The sequence below is a fragment of the Xyrauchen texanus genome, chromosome 2 (genome assembly GCF_025860055.1).
Source record: "Xyrauchen texanus isolate HMW12.3.18 chromosome 2, RBS_HiC_50CHRs, whole genome shotgun sequence".
Taxonomy (NCBI): Eukaryota; Metazoa; Chordata; class Actinopteri; order Cypriniformes; family Catostomidae; genus Xyrauchen; species Xyrauchen texanus.
The window spans coordinates 21,247,773-21,269,156 of record NC_068277.1 but is presented as its reverse complement, the minus strand read 5'-3'; the positions used below and the strand labels follow the sequence as shown (position 1 = coordinate 21,269,156).

Sequence of the window (21,384 nt, the reverse complement as noted above, 5' to 3'; positions counted from 1 at the left end):
TTTTTTTTACCACTCCACATATTTCATATTATAGTTTTGGTAAATCGTTTAGGACATCTACATTGTGCACGACAGGCGTCATTTTTCAACCAATTGTTTACAGACAGACATTTTTAATTGACAATTCCAATTAATTTAATCACAATTCCAGTGGGTCAGAAGTTTACATACACCAAGTTAACGGTGCCTTTAAGCAGCTTGGAAAATTCAAGAAAATTATGTCAAGCCTTTAGGCAATTAGCTTCTGATAGGCTAATTAGAGTCAACTGGAGGTGTACCTGTGGATGTATTTTAAGGCCTACCTTCAAACTCTGTGCCTCTTTGATTGAAATTATGGGAAAATCAAAAGAAATCAGCTAAGACCTCAGAAAGAAAAAAAAAAATCTGGTTCATCCTTGGGAGCAACTTCCAAATGCCTGAAGGTACCATGTTCATCTGTACAATCAATAGTATGCATGTGTAAACACCATGGGACCAAGGAGCCATCATACCGCTCAGGAAGGAGATGCATTCAGTCTCCTAGAGATGGAAACTCCTTTCACAGTCTCCTTTCGCAGTTTGGTGCGAAAAGTGTCATTCAATCCCAGAACAATAGTAAAGAACCTAAAAGGACCTTGGTGTAGGAAACAGGTAGACAAGTATCTATGTCCACAGTTAAATGAGCCCTATATCGACATAACCTGAAAGGCTGCTCAGACTACAGTTTGCAAGTGCACATGGGACAAAGTTCTTACTTTCTGGAGAAATGTCCTCTGGTCTGATGAAACAAAAATGTAACAGTTTGGCCATAAAGACCATCGTTTTGTTTGGAGGAAAAAGGTTGAGGCTTGCAAGCCGAAGAACACCATCCAAACCGTGAAGCATGGGGGTGGAAGCATCATGTTGTGGGGGTGCTCTGCTGCAGGAGGGACTGGTGCACTTCACAAAAAAGATTGCATCATGAGGAATGAAAATTGTGGATATATTGAAGTAACATCTCAAGTCATCAGACAGGAAGTTGAAGCTCAGTCGCAAACGGGTCTTTCAAATGGACAATGACCCCAAGCAAACCTCCAAACGTTGTGGCAAAATGGCTAAAGGACAACAAAGTCAAGATATTGGAGTGGCCATCACAAAGCCCTGACCTCAATCCGACGAACTGAAAAAGCATGTGAGAGTGAACAGGCCAAAATCCAGAGACTTAATGCGAGAAGCTTGTGGAAGGCTACCAAAAACGTTTGACCCAAGTTAAACAATTTAAGCAGGTAGCAATGCTACCAAATACTAACAAAGTGTATGTAAACTTCTGCCCCACTGGGAATGTGATGAAAGAAATAAAAGCGGAAATAAACAATTCTCTCTAATATTATTCTGACATTTCACATTCTTAAAATAAAGTAGTGATCCTAGCTGACACAAAACAGCAAAAGTCAGGCATTGTGGAAAAACTCAGTTTAAATGTATTTGGTTAAAGTGTACGTAAACTTATAACTTCATATGTATCTAAATTCAGATGGAACACAACATGTATGACATTTTAGAGGGCTTTGAAATTCAACATCAGACAGTTCTGACATTGTGCGAATGACACTCTGGTGAACTATCATTCTGAAGTGAAATTGGTCTGTGGCAACAGGTGGTTTCTCAATGACAGTCTGTCATTTTGGTGCTTAAAGTCAGATGGTCTTTGGAAATGGTCTTTTGGTATTCTTTATTATTATATTTATTGTTAATGTTATTATAAGTTTGCAGGTGTTATTTTTTCTTAATTATTTTTTTTCAATATTTATTCATTTTGTTTTATGCAGTTATTTATGTTTTTTCATTCATTAATTAATGACAGACTGAATTAATGAATGTGAAAACACATTCACTGGCAGGTCATTTTTATTTTGAAATCAGTTCTTGCACGCACTTACCGTAAAGCATTGTATATACACGTGTAACGCAAAAGAATGTGGGGGCTAGCTTGACCGTGTTTTTATAAGTGGAGGCTCGCTTGTATTACAAATCTTATGAACACCGTTTTCTCCTTTTCTGTGATTAAAACATTGTATTAAATAGCTTTTTAATGACCTTGTAATAAATAATTTCCAGTAATGGGCACAGACCAGGGACCATATTCACAAAAAATCTTAAGGCTAAAAGTAGCTCCTAACATGAAAATTTAGGAGCAACTCTTAAAAATTAGAGGCGTCACTCCTAATTTTATAACTCGTAAAATGTTAAGATTAATTCATTAAGCATTTTAATGCTAAAAGTAGCTCCTATATCCACGACAACTTAGAATTCCTCGGTAGGACTTCTAACTCGCTAAGTTAATCATCAATCAATAATGTATTAGAATATTATGATATTGGTCTTTAAAAAAAAAAGGTATCACCTATATCACAAAGGTGTTGATTACTGTAACCTTAGTTAGGAATGCAGTTACCTCCCACAAACTGAAACAACCCAATTTTACCATTGATAAAGATTGAGACAACTCTGTGCTTCCTGGCCACAAACTGTGTAGCTTGGATGAATTTGGAATTTCTGTCATCCATCAGCAGAATTATCTACTAAACTAAATCTATTAAACCCTCTGTTCGTTGCAAAAAAAAATCTATTCATCCATCCATCCATCTCATATATATATATATTACACATACACACACACATATGCTAGAAATAGCGGCTCCCTGTCTACCAATCACTATGGGCGATTTGAAAGAATGCACTTGTAAAATGTGCCGTCATCCAACAAGGTCAACTTTGGCTTACTCTTATCTTAGAATTTGCATTTTAAAACTTAAAACCTATTCAGAAAACTGCTAAGATTAAGCAAAAACTCCTAGCTGGGAACTCTTTGGAGAACTAGTGATAAGATCAAAATTGTGAATACGGGCCCACATAGAGGACAGGGTGGAATTTTATTTTCTGAAATAGTTTTTCCTGCCATCTCAATACATTTAGCATGGTTTTTACAAAAAGAAAACTATTTTAACCTCGATATTCGTAGTCAAACAATGAAAACTATGGTAACAAAGCATAATTTTGTGGCTATTTTGATTTGACTACAAATACCATGGTAAAAATATCACTGTAGAACCATGGTTAGGTTACTATATGGATACAATATACTGTTTCTGACAACAATTTTTTTCTTACCTTAATTACTACAATATTACTATGATAAAATATTGGTGTCCACAAAACAACAAAAAAATGGTTATGGTTACTACAATAGATAAGACATGTTTTCTGTTAAAACTATGGTTACAACAGTCTACAATAATTGGTAGAAATGTATTATAAGCTTGCATTTGTTAACATTAATAAATGCAGAAGGTATCATTAGCTAACAATGAACAATATTTGTTAATGTTAGTTAATAAAAATAAACATTTTCATTGTTAGTTTATAGTGCATTAACTAATGTTAACAAATAAAACTATTAATATACACCATTAATATACCAATTTATTAGGTACACCTGTACACCTACTTATTCATGCGATTTATATCGAAGTAGCCAATCGTGTGGCAGCAGTGCTATGCATAAAATCATTCAGATATGGGTCAGGAGCTTCAGTTAATGTTCTCATCAACCATCAGAATGAGGAAAAATATGTGAAATCTCAGTGATTTGGACCGTGGCATGGTTGTCGGTGCCAGATGGGCTGGTTTGAGTATTTCTGCAGCCTTAGCTTTCTGTTCTTGGCTGACAGAAGTGAAATCCGACATGGTCTGCTGTTGTAACCCATTTTGCTTAATGTTTGACATGTTGAGCTTTCGGAGATGCTTTTCTTCTCACCACAATGGTACAGAGTGGTTATCGGAGTTACCATATCAATCCTGTCAGCTCGAACCAGTCTGGCCATTCTCCGTTGACCTCTCTCATCAACAAGGTATTTCAGTCCGCAGAACTGTCGCCCACTGGATGTTTTTGGCACCATTCTGAGTAAACTCAAGAGACTGATGTGCATGAAAATGCCAGGATATCAGCAGTTACAGAAATACTCAAACCAGCCCATCTGGCACCAAAAATCATGCCACGATTGCGAGGGAATGCAAAACTCATTGCGAGGGAACACAAACCTTCTTGTCATGGTCTGCCCTGTCCTCTAAGGGGCTACATAGGTTTTTACCAGACATTTGACACCGTTTTTTTTCTTCTCTAAATTAATGCAAATGATCTGCCAAATGTAAAGAATATTACAGACTAAAGCCAAGCATCAAGTTTTTAAGCATGATTGAAAACATGATGAATGCATTATTATTTTAACCTGCAGCACTTGGAGTTGTATCACCACTAAATATATAGCAGATGGCTCAATTACAGAAGAAACCTTTGCAGTATTTTCACAAAAAAACATTGACATTTGAGATTAGTTGCCTTCAGCCATATGATTTTTTACAATCATAATTCAATTGGAAAAGGCTCTTGAAATGCATAACTGGTAGTCATATACAAGACAGAGGAGCATCATGGGAGTCACAGCCTCACCATAGCCAGAGAATGCATTGTTTGCTTTACGCCCACGGCCTCTTCCTCCATATGTACGTGTGGTCTGCAGGGAGTTGGAGCTCTCATCCGTGAGGTAGCCCCTGTCACGCTCACCACCGACCCCTGAACCAGAGCGGCTTGGGGGAGCACGATATCCCACCCCGATCTGCCGGAGCTGCTCATCAATCTGTAGACGCTCGAGACGCAACTGCTCCACCTCCTGTCAATCACAGGGAGTGTGTGTGCACGAGAGAAAGAAGTGTCAGACATTACAGCTATTAAGCTACTTATGTAGTCATAGGTCTATCTAACAAGATCAAACATGCTTGAATCATACATCACAGGTTTAGTCTTTTGAAATTCTTTAAGGAGAAAAATTATTCTCTTCCCAGAAAAAGACACGGAACTGGTAACAAACCCTTTTAAGAAATATTCTGGGTTAAACACAACTTAAGCTCTATTAAAAGCTCTCCATTCTTACAGAAAACTAATTTGACTCATTCCTCAGTTTTTAATGCACTTACAATGGAAATCTATGATCGATTAGCCATTTTTTCTGTAGTCATCAATATGTCACAGATTTTGTCATTAGAGTTTAAAGGGATAGTTCACCCAAAAATGAAAATTCTCTAATTTAATCACCCTTATGCTATTCCAGATGTGTTTGACTTTCTTCTACTGAACACAAACAAACATTTTAAGAAGAATATATCAGTCCTATAGGTCCATACAATGCAACTGAATGGTGACCAGAACTGCAAAAGCTCCAAAAAGGAGATAAGTAATCCATCAAACTCCACCGGTTTAATCCAGGTCTTCTGAAGCAATCCAGTTGGTTTTAGGTCAGAACAGACCAAAATATATCTCCTTTTTCACTGTTGCATATAGTCATTGCAGTCTCTAGGCACGATCGTGACTTCAAGCTTGATTACACTTCCTAGTGCTTGACGCATGGTGCTATAGTATGCTATAATGCCAAGGAGACTGCTGTCAAGATGTACAGTGAAAAATTAGTTATATTTTGTTTCTCACCCAAAACCAACTGGATTGCTTCAGAAGACATGGATTAAACCCCTGAAGCTTAATGGATTACTTATATGCTGACTTAATCTGTTTTTGGAGGTTCAAAAGACCTGATCAACATTCACTTACATTGTATGGACCTACAGAGCAGAGATATTCTTCTAAAAATGTTTGTTTGTGTTCAGCGGAAGAAAGTCATACAAATCTGGGATGGCATGAGGGTGAGTAAATGAATAAAATTCATTTTTGGGGTAACTAACCTTTTAAGTAGGAATATTCCTATAAACAATTAATGTAAAGTAAATTGTGGCAGCTTGGGTTAAGAGGTGGTAAATTGGGTCCTTCATAGTGCATCTTAAGTAGGATCAACTGCACAGACAACATTTATTGTTTTTTTTTTAGCTAGGTGCAATGTGCCTGTGAAACGTGTGAGTGAGGGTGTCAAAACAGAATGTGACAGCTGCCTGTTTGAAACAGCAGCTGAATCCTCAGGGGTGGAGGGGTAATGTGGGTAGAGCTGGGTGAGGGGGAGAGGGAAAATTACTATTTTGAGAGGCAACTGGGTAGATAGCATGTAATCCACACGTTACCCCTCCCCCACTAAATATATCTCCAATGAGGTTATTTTTAACTTCATTTGGTGGTTAAGGGTGACAAACAGTTTTCCATGGAGGAGGAAATCAGCTGACCAGACAAGAGGCAGCCATCCATTTCAAAAGCTTCTCTTTAGCACTGTGACACTTTAAAGTTAAAACACTTGTACTCTCTTTGGCACTTGCACAATATCAGAAGCAGCACTGAACATTTTAAGTCACCCTTATGTCAGACTTGAATGGCACACTAATAACATAGCATCGATCCTGGATCAGTTGAAGAGAAATACAGGGGCAGAAGTGACAAACTGTACCTGGATCAGTTATTAGAACTTGTGACTAACCTGTAGATAGGCCACGTGATATTCCAGCAAGGCCTGGGCATTACTGATGTTCTCTTTGGTTCCAACAAAGATAAAGGGAACCATTCCCTGGAAAAAGGTAGGGGGGGGGTGGTGTTGCAGTTGTGATGTTAAGCTTAAAATGTTGATGTTAGCAAAGAATTCAGACATTTTCTATTTTAAAATGGGTAAATGTGTGTAAAACTGCATGTGAAAACAGAAAGAGATGCCTATAATGATGTGTTTTCCTCACTGAGGTTTTATTTAGCTTTAATGTGTGTGTGTGTGTGTGTGAGGGGGGGGCTTGGTGTATCTGGTTGGCGGCTCATTCACCTCTTGGCTGCTGACAGTGTTGTCTCTGCCAGCCCCCTGCCTGCCTACCTCCTCCCTGGGCAGCTTTTTGTCATTGTCCCCTTCGATCCGGACCCGAACCACACCCGATTTGTCCACGATCTCTTGGATGATTTTACCATTTTTGCCAATAACTTTGCCTGTGAGGAAAGGGAAAGGTTAAAAATTGCCAGAACTTTTGTTTGGCTTATGTTTGTACACGAATGAACTTCATCCAGAAGTCTCAACAAAATTATTGATATTCTGTGATATTTCTGCCAGAGACCCAAACTCACCTACAAGACCCCTTGGCACCTGGAAGAAATCCTCTTTAAACTCCAGATATATCCTGGCCTGCTTTACTGCTTCTGGACTCTGAGTCAGACAGAAGCAACTGTCAAAATCACTGCTGTCATTCTAACATTTTGCATATTTATAAACAGTCTTTTACTGCATTTATAACATGCCATCTAAGTTCATAAGATATGCAGGAACTGGAAATGTGAACAGGAAATTGTTGTGTGATGACAAAACAAAAGCAATATCCATGTAATTTCACTGATATGGGGCCCCAAACATTCTGACCAATGAATTGCCAGAAATGTCCAGTCATTCATGATTACTATTTAATTTAAAATAAAATTTAAATCAGTTATAATCATTTTATTTTTCTGGAGCACTTTTATATTTATTAGTGTGCATGTGTTGTTGCATTGTACTTGCATTTAAAGTACCTGCATTTAATTACATATGTTGTTACATGGTTAACCCTAACCCGTATCTCAACCTCAGTAGCAGTAAATGTTCATCTCTTGTTTGTAGTTCCACAATAAATAAATTGTATTGCATGTAATTTAATGTTAGAACATAGTAGTTAAAGACACCTAATATAAAGTGGGACAAGACTATCTAGCAGATTAAATATTTTAAAGCAGAAGAAAAAAAAAAAAAGTGTATTGAATAAAAGTAATTTTATTAACTTTTCCAGGTCTGGAAAGATCCCAATTGTTTTTCATAACCGTGGGAATCCTGATCGATTCACTGAGCTTCAAACACACACACCTCTCCATAAATCCTGAAGGTGCAGCTCTCTTCCTCCAGCTCAATGGCTGTGATGCCAGCAACTTTGCGGGCCTGCTGGATGTTGGCACCATGAGAACCAATGGCCAGACCCATTAGATCCTCACGCACCCTCACTTCCTCCTGATACGCAGATGCCAGCTGCTTGCTTGTCTGTGATACACACAAATGTTGCACTGCTTGTCAATATAAGTCAGAGTGGGAATCCTGCATAACCAAGATCTTTGTTACAAGGATGCAATAGAAATGTGTGCACAATGACAAGTACAAAAGCCAACTGCTGACAGATATTAAGGACCTCCATTTTGGAAATCATCCCAGAAATGTGATGCTTCAGGGTAAAAAGTAGTTGTTTGTTTGGAATTGAGCTAATTTTTCATTATTGAAGTTTAAATCAGGCTACTTGTCTGGTCAGGAAAGTAAATTTAACTTGCCTCGTTAAAAATCCCCCCTTCCAAGACAAGCATTAATGTCGAGCCCTGTGCCAATATGTTAATGAACTGTTATGATTGCTATTATGATTGTTGAATACTCAAAAGTTAATAGTTCAACCAAAAATTATAATTCTCTCATTATTTACTTGCCTATGTGCAGTCTCAAACTAATGACTTTCTTCTGTGTAACAGAAACGGATATTTTGATGGAGATATGAGGTGTTTTACAATGCAAATCAATGGTGTCCAACACTTTCAAGTACCAGAAAGTACATAAAGGCTACATAAAGGTAATCCATATGATTGAAGTAGTCCATGTCTTCTGAAGTGATCAATCGGTTTTGGGTGAGAAACAGACAAAACGTAACTTTTTTCAATATAAATCATGACACCTGCAGTCTCCTTGACAGGCTCATGATTTGAAGCTCGATTACATATCTTGTACTTGACACATGCACAGAGCACTGTAGGCCAGAAAACAGACTCTGTTTTGTCTAGATTACCTCTATGATGCCTTTGTCATTTTTGGAGCATGAAAATGTTTGACCACATTGACTTGCATCATTGTATGGATATAAACACCTCATATATCCATCAAAATATCTTTGTGTTGCACAGAAGAAAAAAGTCATTCTAGTTTGACATGGCATAACGGAATAAATTATTAAATAATTATTTTTGGGTGAATTATTTATTTAATGCAGGCAGTTAAATGTGCTCTTTGTGGCATTACATTGCAAACTGTTTCTAAATAGTACATCAAAGCATTATTTCTAAAGAGCAAATGGAACCCTTTTTTTCATGTCCCTTTTTACGTCCAGAGTGATTCAAGCATTGTGTTTGTGTGTGTACCTCCAAGTGTTTGGTGGCCTCTTCATTACGGGACATCAGCATGAGTTTGGTGCGAATACTCCGGAAGTGCATGTCACTCAGCAGCCCTGCTCGTTTCACTGTGGACTCATTTGTGGACTGAGGGAATAACAGAAAATGAGTGTACTTACATGTACAACAATAAATCAACAACTAAATTAGCTCAAATCTAAAAACATAATGCAAGACCACATTTAATTGAGAATTAAAATGATCAGTTTTGATGTCAAATCGTAAACAGACATGCACACATTGAACACACCATCATTACATTTGTCAACTGTCATTTTTGTATATACACGTTGTTATATCTTTTATATAATTATTAAACATAATAAGTGTAAGATTGTGCATGCAATTGCATTTGATGGATATTATTGCATCATAGAGAGACAGCAAGTAAGAGTTTATTACTGACCAGGACAATAAGTTGGTGGGTGGAAGTGTCATAAAAGATACAGTTGGCTCCGATTGCTTTCCTAAAGTCTTTGTGTATGTTCTCGGTCAAACAGCTGCAATATTCACAATAGAAAAAAAAAAAAAACACCACTAAGTCTTTCACAATTAATAAACACCTTCCATCATTAGTTGTACAATGGAGTGGCGAGTGTTACTCAAACAGACTTTTTCAAAACACTGTGTGCGCATCACTCACATTTCTCTAAGGTCCTCAGGTACAGCAATGGGGACTTTGTAGAAACTGCTTTGAGAGGAGGGGCTGTTGGGATTAACTGGCCGGATTCTTTCTGATGTGACAATTTCGTTGTATGTGGCATCACAGGCTGCATACTCAATCACATAGAACTGAATGGACAAAATACAATACAGTTATCAAAATGCCAACACAGGCACTCACACACTTTGAGTGTGTGTGATGCAATTGTTCAGGTCTCATTCAGGTTCTGACTGGTCATTACTAATATTCCATGACCTTTATCTGAAATGGGTTTAAAAACATCATTTTATAAAAAAATAATAAAAAAGAAAGTGCACAAATGTGATTTTTAATAACTTTGCAATTGTATTAAAAAGAAAAAAACTGAAATATCTCTGTAACGCAGTTCGATGGCAAGGAGGAGGTGAGAACCGGCTTGGCAATATAAATTATATTTTAATTAGAAACTTAAACCGAAGACACAAACACACGACGGACATGTCCGTAAACGCTCTCTCTCTCGTCGCACCACCGTCTGCCATTGGCCTTTATCCCTCTCGGAGGCTTAATTAGCCTGATAATGGACCGCGTGTGTATAATCACAAACCGGCCCCGCAAAAGTTTTTTGGCTGCATTGAAGGTTCCCAAGAGCATAGTGGCCTTCATAATTCTCAAATGGAACTTAACAACCAGGACTGTTCCAAACTGACCAATCATGGGAGAAGGGCCTTAGTAAGAGAGTTGACCAAGAACCTGATGGTCACTCTGGTTGAGTACCAGAGATCATGTGTGGAGATGAGAGAAACTTGAAGAAAACCATCACAGCAACACACCACCAATCTGGGCTTTATGGTAGAGTTGCTAGATGGAAGCATCCTCTCAGTGCAAGAAATCAAAAAAGCACCTAAAGACTCTCAGACTGCAAGAAATCAAAAAAGCACCTAAAGGACTCTCAGACCGTGAGAAATAAGATTCTCTGGTCTAATGAAACAAAGATTGAACTGTTTTGGCCTCAATTCCAAGCATGATGTCTGGAGGAAACCAGGCACCGCTCATCACCTGCACAATACTATCAAATCAGTGAAGCATGATGGTGGTAGCATCATGATGAGGGGGTGTTTTTCAGCAACAGGGATTGGGGGACTGGTCAGGGTTGAAGGAAAGCTGAATGCAGCAAAATACAGAGATATTAATGAAAATCTGGTCTGAAGTGCTCAGGACCTCACACTGGACCGAAGATTCACCTTCCAACAGGACAATGACCCTAAGCACACAGCAAAGACAACAGGCAAGAGTGGGTTAGGGACAACTCTGTGAATATCCTTGAGTGGCCCAGTCAAAGCCCGGACTTGAACTCAATCGAACATCTCTGGAGAGACCTGAAAATGGCAGTCCACTGACGATCCCCATCCAACCTGACAGAGCTTGAGAGGATCTGCAGAGAAGAATAGCCGACAATCATCAAATCCAGGTGTGCAAAGCTTGTTGCATCATATCCAAAAGGACTTGAGGCTGTAATCACTGCCAAAGGTGCTTCTGAGTAGATCTGAATACATGTCAACGTGATATTTCAGTTTTGTCATTTTAAAAAATTTGCAAAGTTATCAAAAATAATTTTAGCTGTGTCATGAAGTACAGAGTGTAGATTGAGGTGAAAAGCATTTTAGCATTAGGCTACAACAACAAAATGTGAAAAACATGAAGGGTTCTGAATACAATGTATATTCAATGTTCACAATATATTCATTATGGTTTTGCTGGTGATATAAAATTAAGAAATCCTGTAAAGCATCACAAGATGTACACTTGTTTTGTAGTTCTTGCTTGTCACAAGTATGACACAATATCATAATGGCTTCTTTCAAAGCTTCACTGCTTCAAAGATCCAGTCAAAAGACGGAAGCTAATCAAAATATTTTTTATTGAGCTAGACCACCAGCTCAAAATGACAGTAATTAGTCACTGTGATGAAGTGTTAGCACAGCACATGCTCAGAGCAAGACTGAAACCATCTTTCTGGCAGAAGCATTGAAATGAGCCAGCATATTACTACTGCCTGGAATACAGTCAAAGCTAGGGGAAGAAAATCAATTTGAAGAGAATCTGGCTCCAGTCCCTCCTAACTAAAAACAAACCCCATAATAAAACAACAGCCACATGCCCACATCAGCGGTAACACGCGACTACACTCACTGACCTAGAATCTAGTCAAAAGTCAAGTCTAAATTTGTCCTATTAATCAACTGCCCCAGAGAGAGAGAGAGAGATCCCCTGATCTTCATGTAGCACTATGAGAGGTCTTCCCATCAATGCATGTGCTCTTAACCTGATTAGCCAAACTGTGTTGAGGCATGTTTGACCAGAAGTCCAGGACCATGTGTCAGCAAACTCTGGACAGCAGACACAAGCCCTAAGAAGTAGGTGGCATTAGCAAGTGTAGTTTGTCTAATAAACAGTTAAAACATTTTCAGAACTATTGTTTTGCTATGGAAATGTTTTCCATACCAAAACTTGAGACCTAAAATAATGGGCAAATCTCTTTAAAACATGCCCAGACTCCATTTTACCCAAATTGTGTTTGTTGTTTTTGCATTGTGATAATTTTATAACATTGCTGTAATACAGTAATTATTTGAAAATTTGATTCCCAGGAGATCAGCAGTTACAGATACACTCAAACCAGCCTGTCTGGCACCAACAATCATGCCACTGTCAAAATCACTGAGATCAAATTTTTTCCCCATTCTGATAGTTGATGTGAACATTAAATGAAGCTCCTGACCAATATCTCACTGATTTTACGCACTGCTGACACACGATTGGCTGATTAGATAAATCGCATGAATAAGTCGGGGTGCAGGGGTTCCTAATTAAATGCTCAGTGAGTGTGTGTGTATGTATATATATAAATAAATAATTTACATTTCTATATTCTAATTTTGTGTTGAAAATGACCCCGACATGTTTGTGAAATTCACCTTAGTACTGTGTGGGTTCCAACTAGTGGAAATGGATTCGATAGACCTGTATTACATGTTGTTGGTTCTCTTGTATACAGAATGCATATCTGATAGCTGATCACCTAAAACTGAATGAGCAGGGGGTTCAGTCTGATACTATAAATGAGATATCTCCAATGTTTATGGGTAACTGGGTCAGTGCTGCAGATGTGTGTGTTAATGGCCTACTGGAGCGGCGAGTACCTAAAAGACCAGAAACCTCCACCATCAATATTCATATATTCTCTTTGGACTGGAGGCCGACGGAATGAATAATGAAAGAGAATTCTTAAAATGTAACCCACATCCGACCAAACACGAGTCGGTCCCCTCGTACACCTGGCCCTGACTCACCTCTCCCTTCATCATCCGCACCCTCGCCAGCCACCAGCCGCATGGCTCCTGCTCATTGGCTCTGGAGTAAACCTGCAGGAGAAAGACCAGGTCAGCGAGCTTTAGCGCAGATGTGTGTGTGTGTGTGTGTGAGAAGAGTACTGGAAGAAATGGCCAGCTGTGTTTGTGTACAAGAAAGCATAATCAGTCAGGTATGTTTGTAACTATGAAAGTTGCACGGTTATAGGCTAAATAAACAACATTGTATAGGCAATGAAATGAAAAGGCACCACTCTTAATGACATGATGTTCAAAACTGACAATCAGTCCATGCTATTCTACATAACAAAATTCTGGTTTTCATCTTATCAAAATGTACTAACTTGATGCAAAAAAAAAATAATAAATCTCATCCGAAATGACCTCTGAAATGAACACTACGGAGTTCTATGGATGAAAAAAAAAATACATAAAGAAAAATTATATTATCTAATAATTTCTTAGCTAATTTTTCAAAACCCAATTAAATATGGATAAAATCATGTTCTAATTATTCAAGTATAAAAGCAAATGCCCCATGTCTTTAAAGAGGGACCAGTTTAATGTACAACAACACATTAAGCAACGTAGTAATGTAAGATGATGAGTATTTTAAATTGTAGATGTTTTTAAAGCACTTCAAAGAGGCAATTTGAGGCATTTTCATGGATGAAGATTTAGATGTGATGTTGGAGTTTTCAGGGGTGATGATTTCAGGTGTGTTCTGGGTATTTCAGAGGTGCATATGCCCCTACCTCCACCTCATCTCCCTCACAAATGTCCTTTTGGTAATCGGGTGGGGGCGGCAACCTCACGTCACTGAACGGCAGCTGTCTCTCCGGTTGCCAGCTTTGGGAAAGAAGCCACACACATACACAAACGGAGCCGTCAGTTAGCTTTCAAACAACTAGGGATATAACTAGTCACAAGTTTGTCAACAAATCCTTGACTTTCTTTAGTCTGTTGGACTAACACACCCAAGGCAGAGAGTAGCAAACAAAATACATTTCTCTCAGCAGGACTGACGGATGTCACTGTCAATACATTCAAATCGCTCTAGAGGAGCGTGTGTGAGGTGCCAACATCGGGATATTAGTACTTACTGTGACTCAAATTAATTCCTTTGAGAAATATATGCTCAAACACAGTTTGAATGAGTCATTCTTAAATTAAATAGAGGGCTAAATATAATAGTCAAGTCATTATTATTTGTATAGTGCTATTTACAACACGCATGACGCATCATTTCAAAAGCAGCTTTACAGAAAATTATGCTGGAATGTCTTTACTGTTTAAAAGTCCTCATTGAGAGTTTAAATGAAAACCTGATTGAAACTCACGCTTTAAAAATGATGTGTCTTTGAGCCCCGAATGCGCAAGCCAAATGCGATTGTGGCAAGAAACCTTTAAAATCCATAAGATGTTAGTTAATGGAGAAACCAGGATCCCCTCTGGCTATACAGTATGAATACAATACCAATATAAGTTATCTATGAGTAAAACAAGTAATGTATTAATTGAGCAAACCGAGTAGATGTTGGTGGGCAATGCTTATAACTAAAGGATAATGATTTTAAATGTAAGATGAATGATTAGGGTGTCTTTGAAGTCCATCCCGAATTGACTGTGAATGTGCCAGAAGATGTAGTGTCCTTTTTCTTTTTTTCTTTTGCTGATGAAGGCAATACATTTGGCATTAATTTATTTATTAATTTATGTATTCCTTTTTTTTTTTTTTTAACACATAATAGTTTTCACTTTGCTAAAAACTTTAGTTAAATCTCGAAGTTTCTTAATATGTTTGACCATATCAACTGCTGCTCAAAGTATTTGCAAGGATTTATTATACACAAATCCATTAAAATAATATTCCGGGTTGAATACAAGTTAAGCTCAATCAACAAGTGCCATAATGTTAATTACCACAAAAAATCATTTTGTCTCATCCCTCCTTTTCTTTAAAACAAGCAATCATCGAGGTCACAGTGGCACTTACAATGGAAATTAATGGGGCCAATTTTTAGAGGGTTTAAAAAAGGCAGAAATGTGAAGCTTATAAAATAACTTGCATTAACTCTTGTGAAAACTCATGTATTATTTAAACTGTAGAGTTGTTTAAATTATATCTTTTACAGTCATTTTAGGGGTTATTAACATTACATAGTCATGCCAACACGGTTTATAAAATTTGCTACAACTTTACACAGAAAAGGTTAACGAGTGATTTTATCACACTAAAATCATGTTAACACGCATACATTGTTTACGTCTTGTGGGTAAACTTTTGAAAAATTTAGTATTTTAAAGTTTACTTCCATTGTAAGTGCCACACTGTAACCTCGATTTTTGCTTCTTTATGTTTTTAAAGGAGGGGAAACTCAAAATCATTTTTTGTGCCAATCAACATTATGCCACAAATACTGTTGATTGAGCTTAGCTTGTATTGAACAATTGTCAGTGGGTCAGCAGAACCATCCCAAGAATGGCAGGGCGACTGTCCCACACTAACCTTGCTGCATTCCTCATTGGGCTATTTACAGACCTCCCTCGGCTCAAAACAGGGATTGAAGGAGGGAGAGAAAGTTATAAAAAAACTGGAGGGGAGGTACAGGATTTATGAAAAAGGAGAACCATAAAAGGGCAGGACAAACAGCTGCTTGGGAGAGCTTGCACAGGTGCCGAGATGGGCGAGAGCAAAAGAGTGAGGGAAGTGATCAATCAGTTCAGTCTAAAAGAAAACAAGCTGATTGAATGCAAGGTGACGAGCACAAACAGATAATTTTATTGCTTTTAGAGACGTAAAAGTCACTATTCTTAGTCAGACAGAGAGGGATTAAGAAAGAACATGGACAGGAAATGCTCAGAAAACTTACTTGTTTTCAAAGACTATTGTGAGTGAGTCTTCATGTACATCTTTGATAAAACCCTAAAAAAGAAAGAGAAAACATGTTCAGTTCCAAGGAAAACAATTATGCTAAATGAGCATCTGTTGTTAATGTAGCCAACATAATGTGTTTACAGAACGTGTCAAGAGACACATTGTGATCCAAAACGCAGCTACACATTCATGACACTTTCCCTAATGAGAGAACGGAAATGTTCATTCTTAAAGTTCTAAGCCAGTCCAGCAAGTTCTCGCACACATCACGCATATGTAACGGCTGTACGTGCCACAAATATGGTCACAAGTACGTCACAGGTGTAGCATGTGATAGCGAGATGTAATTGGAGGGGTTGGGAGGCACCAAAGACCCCTCCTCAAAATCTGTTCCTCATCAATCATTCCTCCTCCCTACACAAATCTATCAGAGCCACCATTAAAACTATTACCCCAGTTGCCAGCCACTTTATAGTGAGTGATCTTAGCTACTTACAGACATTGCCTAATATGGGACAGAGAAACTGAGATGAGAAAAAGAGAGAAAATTAGATAAAATTAATTCCAGTGTGTAACTTGCATGGCTGCTCCCTGGAAAACTAGCATATGTCTGACTTGGTGGATCTGCAGGCTTATTTAGTCACAAGATACATTAATTCCTTTTAGAAGTTGGCAAAAGAGCTTTTTAGGATCAACAATCTGGCTCACCTTTTAACATCGTCTTTAACACCATTCCAACTTACTACACAGTAAATTTACATTTTCCTCTGATTATGTTAGCATGGCAGTTGTGAGAATGTGACATTATCAAAGGGCAGGACTCAACAAGCTGAGTGGCAGATGATGCTCAGTGACATAGATCCCTGACCATGGGAGGTCTCAAATTGCTTCCTCCATAGATTGCTTTCCATGTGGCTAAAGAATGCACTGATACCACTTTCTCTTCAGCTCCAATTCCGATATCAGAAATCTCAGTATCTGCCAATACCGGTGTTGTTTTTTTGCAGTTTAGAGTATATTTACATTTTTGTGTGGAACTAATTGGAAGAACTCTTTAATATGTAAAGAAACACAAACCTCTAACTACACATCATTTCAATATAAATGTAAAGCTTATTAAGAAAATCTTTATTATTAACTAGCATACAATAAATTAACAGTAATTCCAGTCTTCAAGTCTTCAGTAGAAAAGAAACCAGTGTTTTATTTTTTTAAAAGAAATTGTTTTTTCAACTTGCATCTGGACTTTAAATGATTCAGATCTCTTCTATGTTCAATTTAGTTGTTAGTCGTCAGTCCAATTTTCTTTCACGCGGTTATTTTTTGGAACCCATTCAACTTAAATATTGTTATAATTTGTAAACAAATACTAATGATGACAATAATAATACATTGTTATTAATATTATTATTTACTTAAATTTAAAAAGTAATATATTTAAGTTGTGCACTTTTTAAACTCACGATTAAATTTTTTCATTCTAAACTCTCCAGGAAGTCCTGTATGTGTCTGTTTGTTCACAGTACTTGAATTAGCTTCTTATTCAAACTCTTATTCAAACATATTCGTAAAATGCACCTCAGGTGCCGTTCTAAATGCATATTTTAAGTGAACAGAACTGTTGAGCATCTACATCTGAGATGCTGTTCTTTTGTTAGCGCTCAAATATTGCTCACTGCTGTCAAGGCTAAAAATAGCCACGAGTGTGTGTGCAAAGAGAGCAGCGTCATTCACGAACGCGCTGGCGCTGCGCATATTACATATTTACTTGTGATTCACAGAGCGATCGCACGTCTTCAAGTGGCTTTGAATAAAATACACAAGTCATATGAACTGTTCTAATGGTGTTTTTATGGTTCTTTCATGTCATTTTTGGAGCTTGACAGTAACGAACATGAACAACACTCAGTATCGGATTTGGATCGGGCTTGTCGGACCAATACCTGATCCGTCTAAAAGCTTCAGTATCGGAGCCAATACCGATCAAGGTATCAGATCGGTGCATCCCTAGGCTGAAGTGAGGTTCCTTCATTTCATTTTCCACTTGGAAGTGAGGTTGATTTTAAGAACGAGAACCTATTGAAAACTGTCATACTCTTGAGCCAGATTGTTTAATTCACATAACATCACAAAATTCGGTATAGAATTTTTTTAATGCCTTGTTGTGTAACTGAAACTTAAAGGGATCTCTCACCAACAAATAAAAGTTCTCATAATTTACTCACCCTCATGCCATCCCAGATGTGTTTGACTTTCATTCTATGGCAGAACACAAATTAACATTTTAAGAAGAATGTCTCCGCTCTGTAGGTCCATATAATGCAAGGGAATGGTGACCAAAACTTTTAAGTTCCAAAAAGGTCACAGTCATGATTTCAAGGCATCAAGCTTAAATCGAACTTGCAATCAAGCTTGAAATAATGATCGCCAAGGAGACTGCAGATGTCAAGGTTTATAGTGAAAAAGTTCAATTTTGTTCTGTTCTCAACCAAAACTGATTAGAAAGCTTAAGAAAACATTGATTAAACAACTGGAGTCATATGGATTACTTTACTGCTGCCTTTATGTGCTTTTTGAAACTTAAGTCACAGAGCTGAGATATTCTTCTATAAATCTTTGTATGGCTGAAAGCAAGTGAGGGCGAATAAATCAGCATTTTCATTCTTGTGTGAACAATCCTTTTTAATGGCCATTCTGAGAACATACCTGCAGTGGGTTTATAGTATCAAACACTCCCATGTAAACAACTGAAAAATAAATTTGCCTTCAGCTGCATGCATGAGTGTGAAAACCAGAGATGGAAGTATACATATTCCTATAAACATAACCAGTTACAAATCAATAATTTAGGAACATTCAGTTACACTACTTGGTAGCACCTCAATACTCCACATGTAGTGTGAAAGGAAAAGAAATGTGGGAATTAAAGCAAATGTTGCTACACTTCCAGCAGGCAACAAGAGCTTAAATATCTAGAGTAACATGTGTGACAATGCTAGAAGCAAATAAACTGAAAGAACTTTAAAAACAGAGGTATAATGGAAAGGCGTGAAATTATGAGACTAAATTGGTAAGAATTAATCTTTTACATGTACACTGCAACATAAAAGCTATGGAAGAAAAGTGAAAAGAGAGCAAAAGATAAGGACAGAGAGGAGGTAGTAATAGTATTGGTGGGGGTTGCGGAGTGTCAGGAAATAGATCACCTGTTCATCTCCCACCTGCTTTTGCCCCTCAGAGTTTTACAGCTCGACACAGCCGTCACTGTCACCTCACAGCAAAAAAGTACACCACAACAACATAAGAAATCACAACCCATGACATAATATGCCAAAAGGTACACAACATTTTTTAGGCTATATCACAAAGCCAAACACTGACTAAGATGAATCCTTTATAAAGTGGTTCGCCCTTCTAGAGCATTTGAATAAAATCATTTAAAACTTGTTACTTGTTTAACCAAATGGGTACACATGTTAGTGACTGTGTGGTACAGTTATGTGACATAGCTGTTGCATTTGGACAATGGCTTTGTTATTGCTGGAGGGTGACCCTAAAAGCCAATTGAAGGCTCATATCAATTAGGACCTTGATTAGCAACACCGGTTCTTAAAAGGACAAAGAAATGAGTCATGGGTCCAAACAGCATATCTATTAATCTAACACAGAAGCATCATGTTTTCTAATCTAAAAAGACAGACTGAGGTGTTCCCCACGGTCTAACCTGAACTCGAGCTGACCAAACAAAGAGAACAGCCACGTGAAAACAGAAGCATGGCTAGCTGATATGCCAGACATCACACACAATATAACCCTGACGTCTTTCATAAGCTTCAAAAATACAAGTACAGGGCCTTGAGTCCTGTCTTGTAGACATGTGCCACTGGTTTCTTCCCTACAGACCTCCCTTAGCTAACCTGCTAACAGGAATCAATGGTTCTCTGGCTTACCTGATAATAAATACATTAAATAGACCCAAACATGGCTTTAAACAGCAACTACGACCAGGATCGACACTACCCCAAAACACCAGACTCGGTACCACCGATCCAAAGCGCCCTTCCGTCTCGGGCCTCTTTGAAAGTGACACTACTCTCAGCAGACTGAGATCAGTTTTGCATCACACTTAAACCGACCTGAGCTGGAGATGCATGCCTAATCTGGACCACTCTCAAGTGCATGTGGCTTTTTATTCCATCTTGGTTTTAAAAGTTACCTTGTAGAAGGCCCCGTTAGAGCCGCGCACCTCCACCGCCAGTCCGTCCATGCTCGTCGGGGCGTCCCCACGACTGTGCCTCTCTTTGGGCGCTCCGACAGCATGAGAGTCCGGAACCACCCCCAGCTTCACAGGCATCTCGCCGTTCTCCGGCCGCTTGTGTGTGTCCAGTGTTTCGGATGAGAGAGGGGGGCAAAGGTGACAAGAGGCCACGGGAGCCACAGGAACGGTCTTAGCTCCGACACCCTCTCCAGCTGGGCGGGTGACCTCAATAATGGTTGCCTGGAGTGCGAGAGCTCGCAGGAGTCCCGTCAGTAGCGAATGTGAAACGGATCGGCTGGATCTGGGGAGTACAGGCTAGTGCTGCCTGATGACGGTGAATGTAAACGAGGTGTTAGCACAATAACAGCTAGCGCCGCCGCTAATCTACGGTCACCGACACTTAAAACTCACGGTTACTGCATATGTTTAATTATTTCGTGATGGTCTATTCGAGGACCCTTTCTGGCGCTTCTCGGAACTCTTTTGATAAGGACGTTTCTTCTTTATAAAGACTGTAGTGCTGTGATATTTCACCCTTCCCCTCGAACACACGCCGTGAGAGTGGAGAAGCAAGACTGTGAATGACCCCAAAATCACCACCCCTCTCCACTCTACGCCCCGCCCATCATGGCATTCTATATCGTGAATGGTCTATTGACCTGACAATCAAGCGCAGCCGTGTGCTATGACTGGTGGAACTGTCGAGGGCCGGTCGACGCGGAGCCAGTGCACGCGTCTTCTGGTTCTCTGGTGTTGTTAGTTGTGTTGCTAAATTTGGGTTGCACTCTGGTTTATTTTTTTTTCCGAGACTGATTCACAAAAATGCTACGTATCAGTACCGCCGCTCCCTACACGCATCCTACGCAGACTGCGTAGGGCACCTCCCTAGTGGGTCACCATCTTACACTAGAAAGTCCACCGGCTGCCCTTACTCGCACGTTATACAATATTCAAGGACCCGAAAGCATTTGCGGAAAACAGACGATGGCTTCACGCTCATATCACGCGAACCCCTAACCCGTCCACCTGGAACTCTGCGTAGAGCAATTTGGTCAGCTGCCTCCCTGCTACGTAGCCTACGTT

The 21,384-nt window shown here is 38.8% G+C and overlaps 1 protein-coding gene across 2 annotated transcripts in view; it reads right to left on the bottom strand.

Moving 5' to 3' along the window:
- Positions 1-20,862, bottom strand: part of LOC127656719 (RNA-binding protein FXR1-like) — a 29,596-nt gene extending 8,734 nt beyond the window's left edge. The window contains exons 1-12 of one of the 2 annotated variants that reach the window (XM_052145198.1): positions 20,260-20,862; positions 16,039-16,091; positions 13,921-14,014; positions 13,148-13,219; positions 9,795-9,943; positions 9,558-9,651; positions 9,122-9,238; positions 7,818-7,988; positions 7,052-7,130; positions 6,759-6,916; positions 6,429-6,515; positions 4,469-4,688 (exon numbers count right to left, since the gene is read on the bottom strand). In XM_052145198.1, the coding sequence (XP_052001158.1) occupies positions 4,469-4,688; positions 6,429-6,515; positions 6,759-6,916; positions 7,052-7,130; positions 7,818-7,988; positions 9,122-9,238; positions 9,558-9,651; positions 9,795-9,943; positions 13,148-13,219; positions 13,921-14,014; positions 16,039-16,091; positions 20,260-20,397 (1,432 nt within the window). In that variant the 5' untranslated portion in view covers positions 20,398-20,862. The remainder of the gene's footprint in view (positions 1-4,468; positions 4,689-6,428; positions 6,516-6,758; positions 6,917-7,051; positions 7,131-7,817; positions 7,989-9,121; positions 9,239-9,557; positions 9,652-9,794; positions 9,944-13,147; positions 13,220-13,920; positions 14,015-16,038; positions 16,092-20,259) is intronic. The other variant, XM_052145206.1, reaches the window with a different exon arrangement.
- Positions 20,863-21,384: the final 522 nt, after the last annotated feature.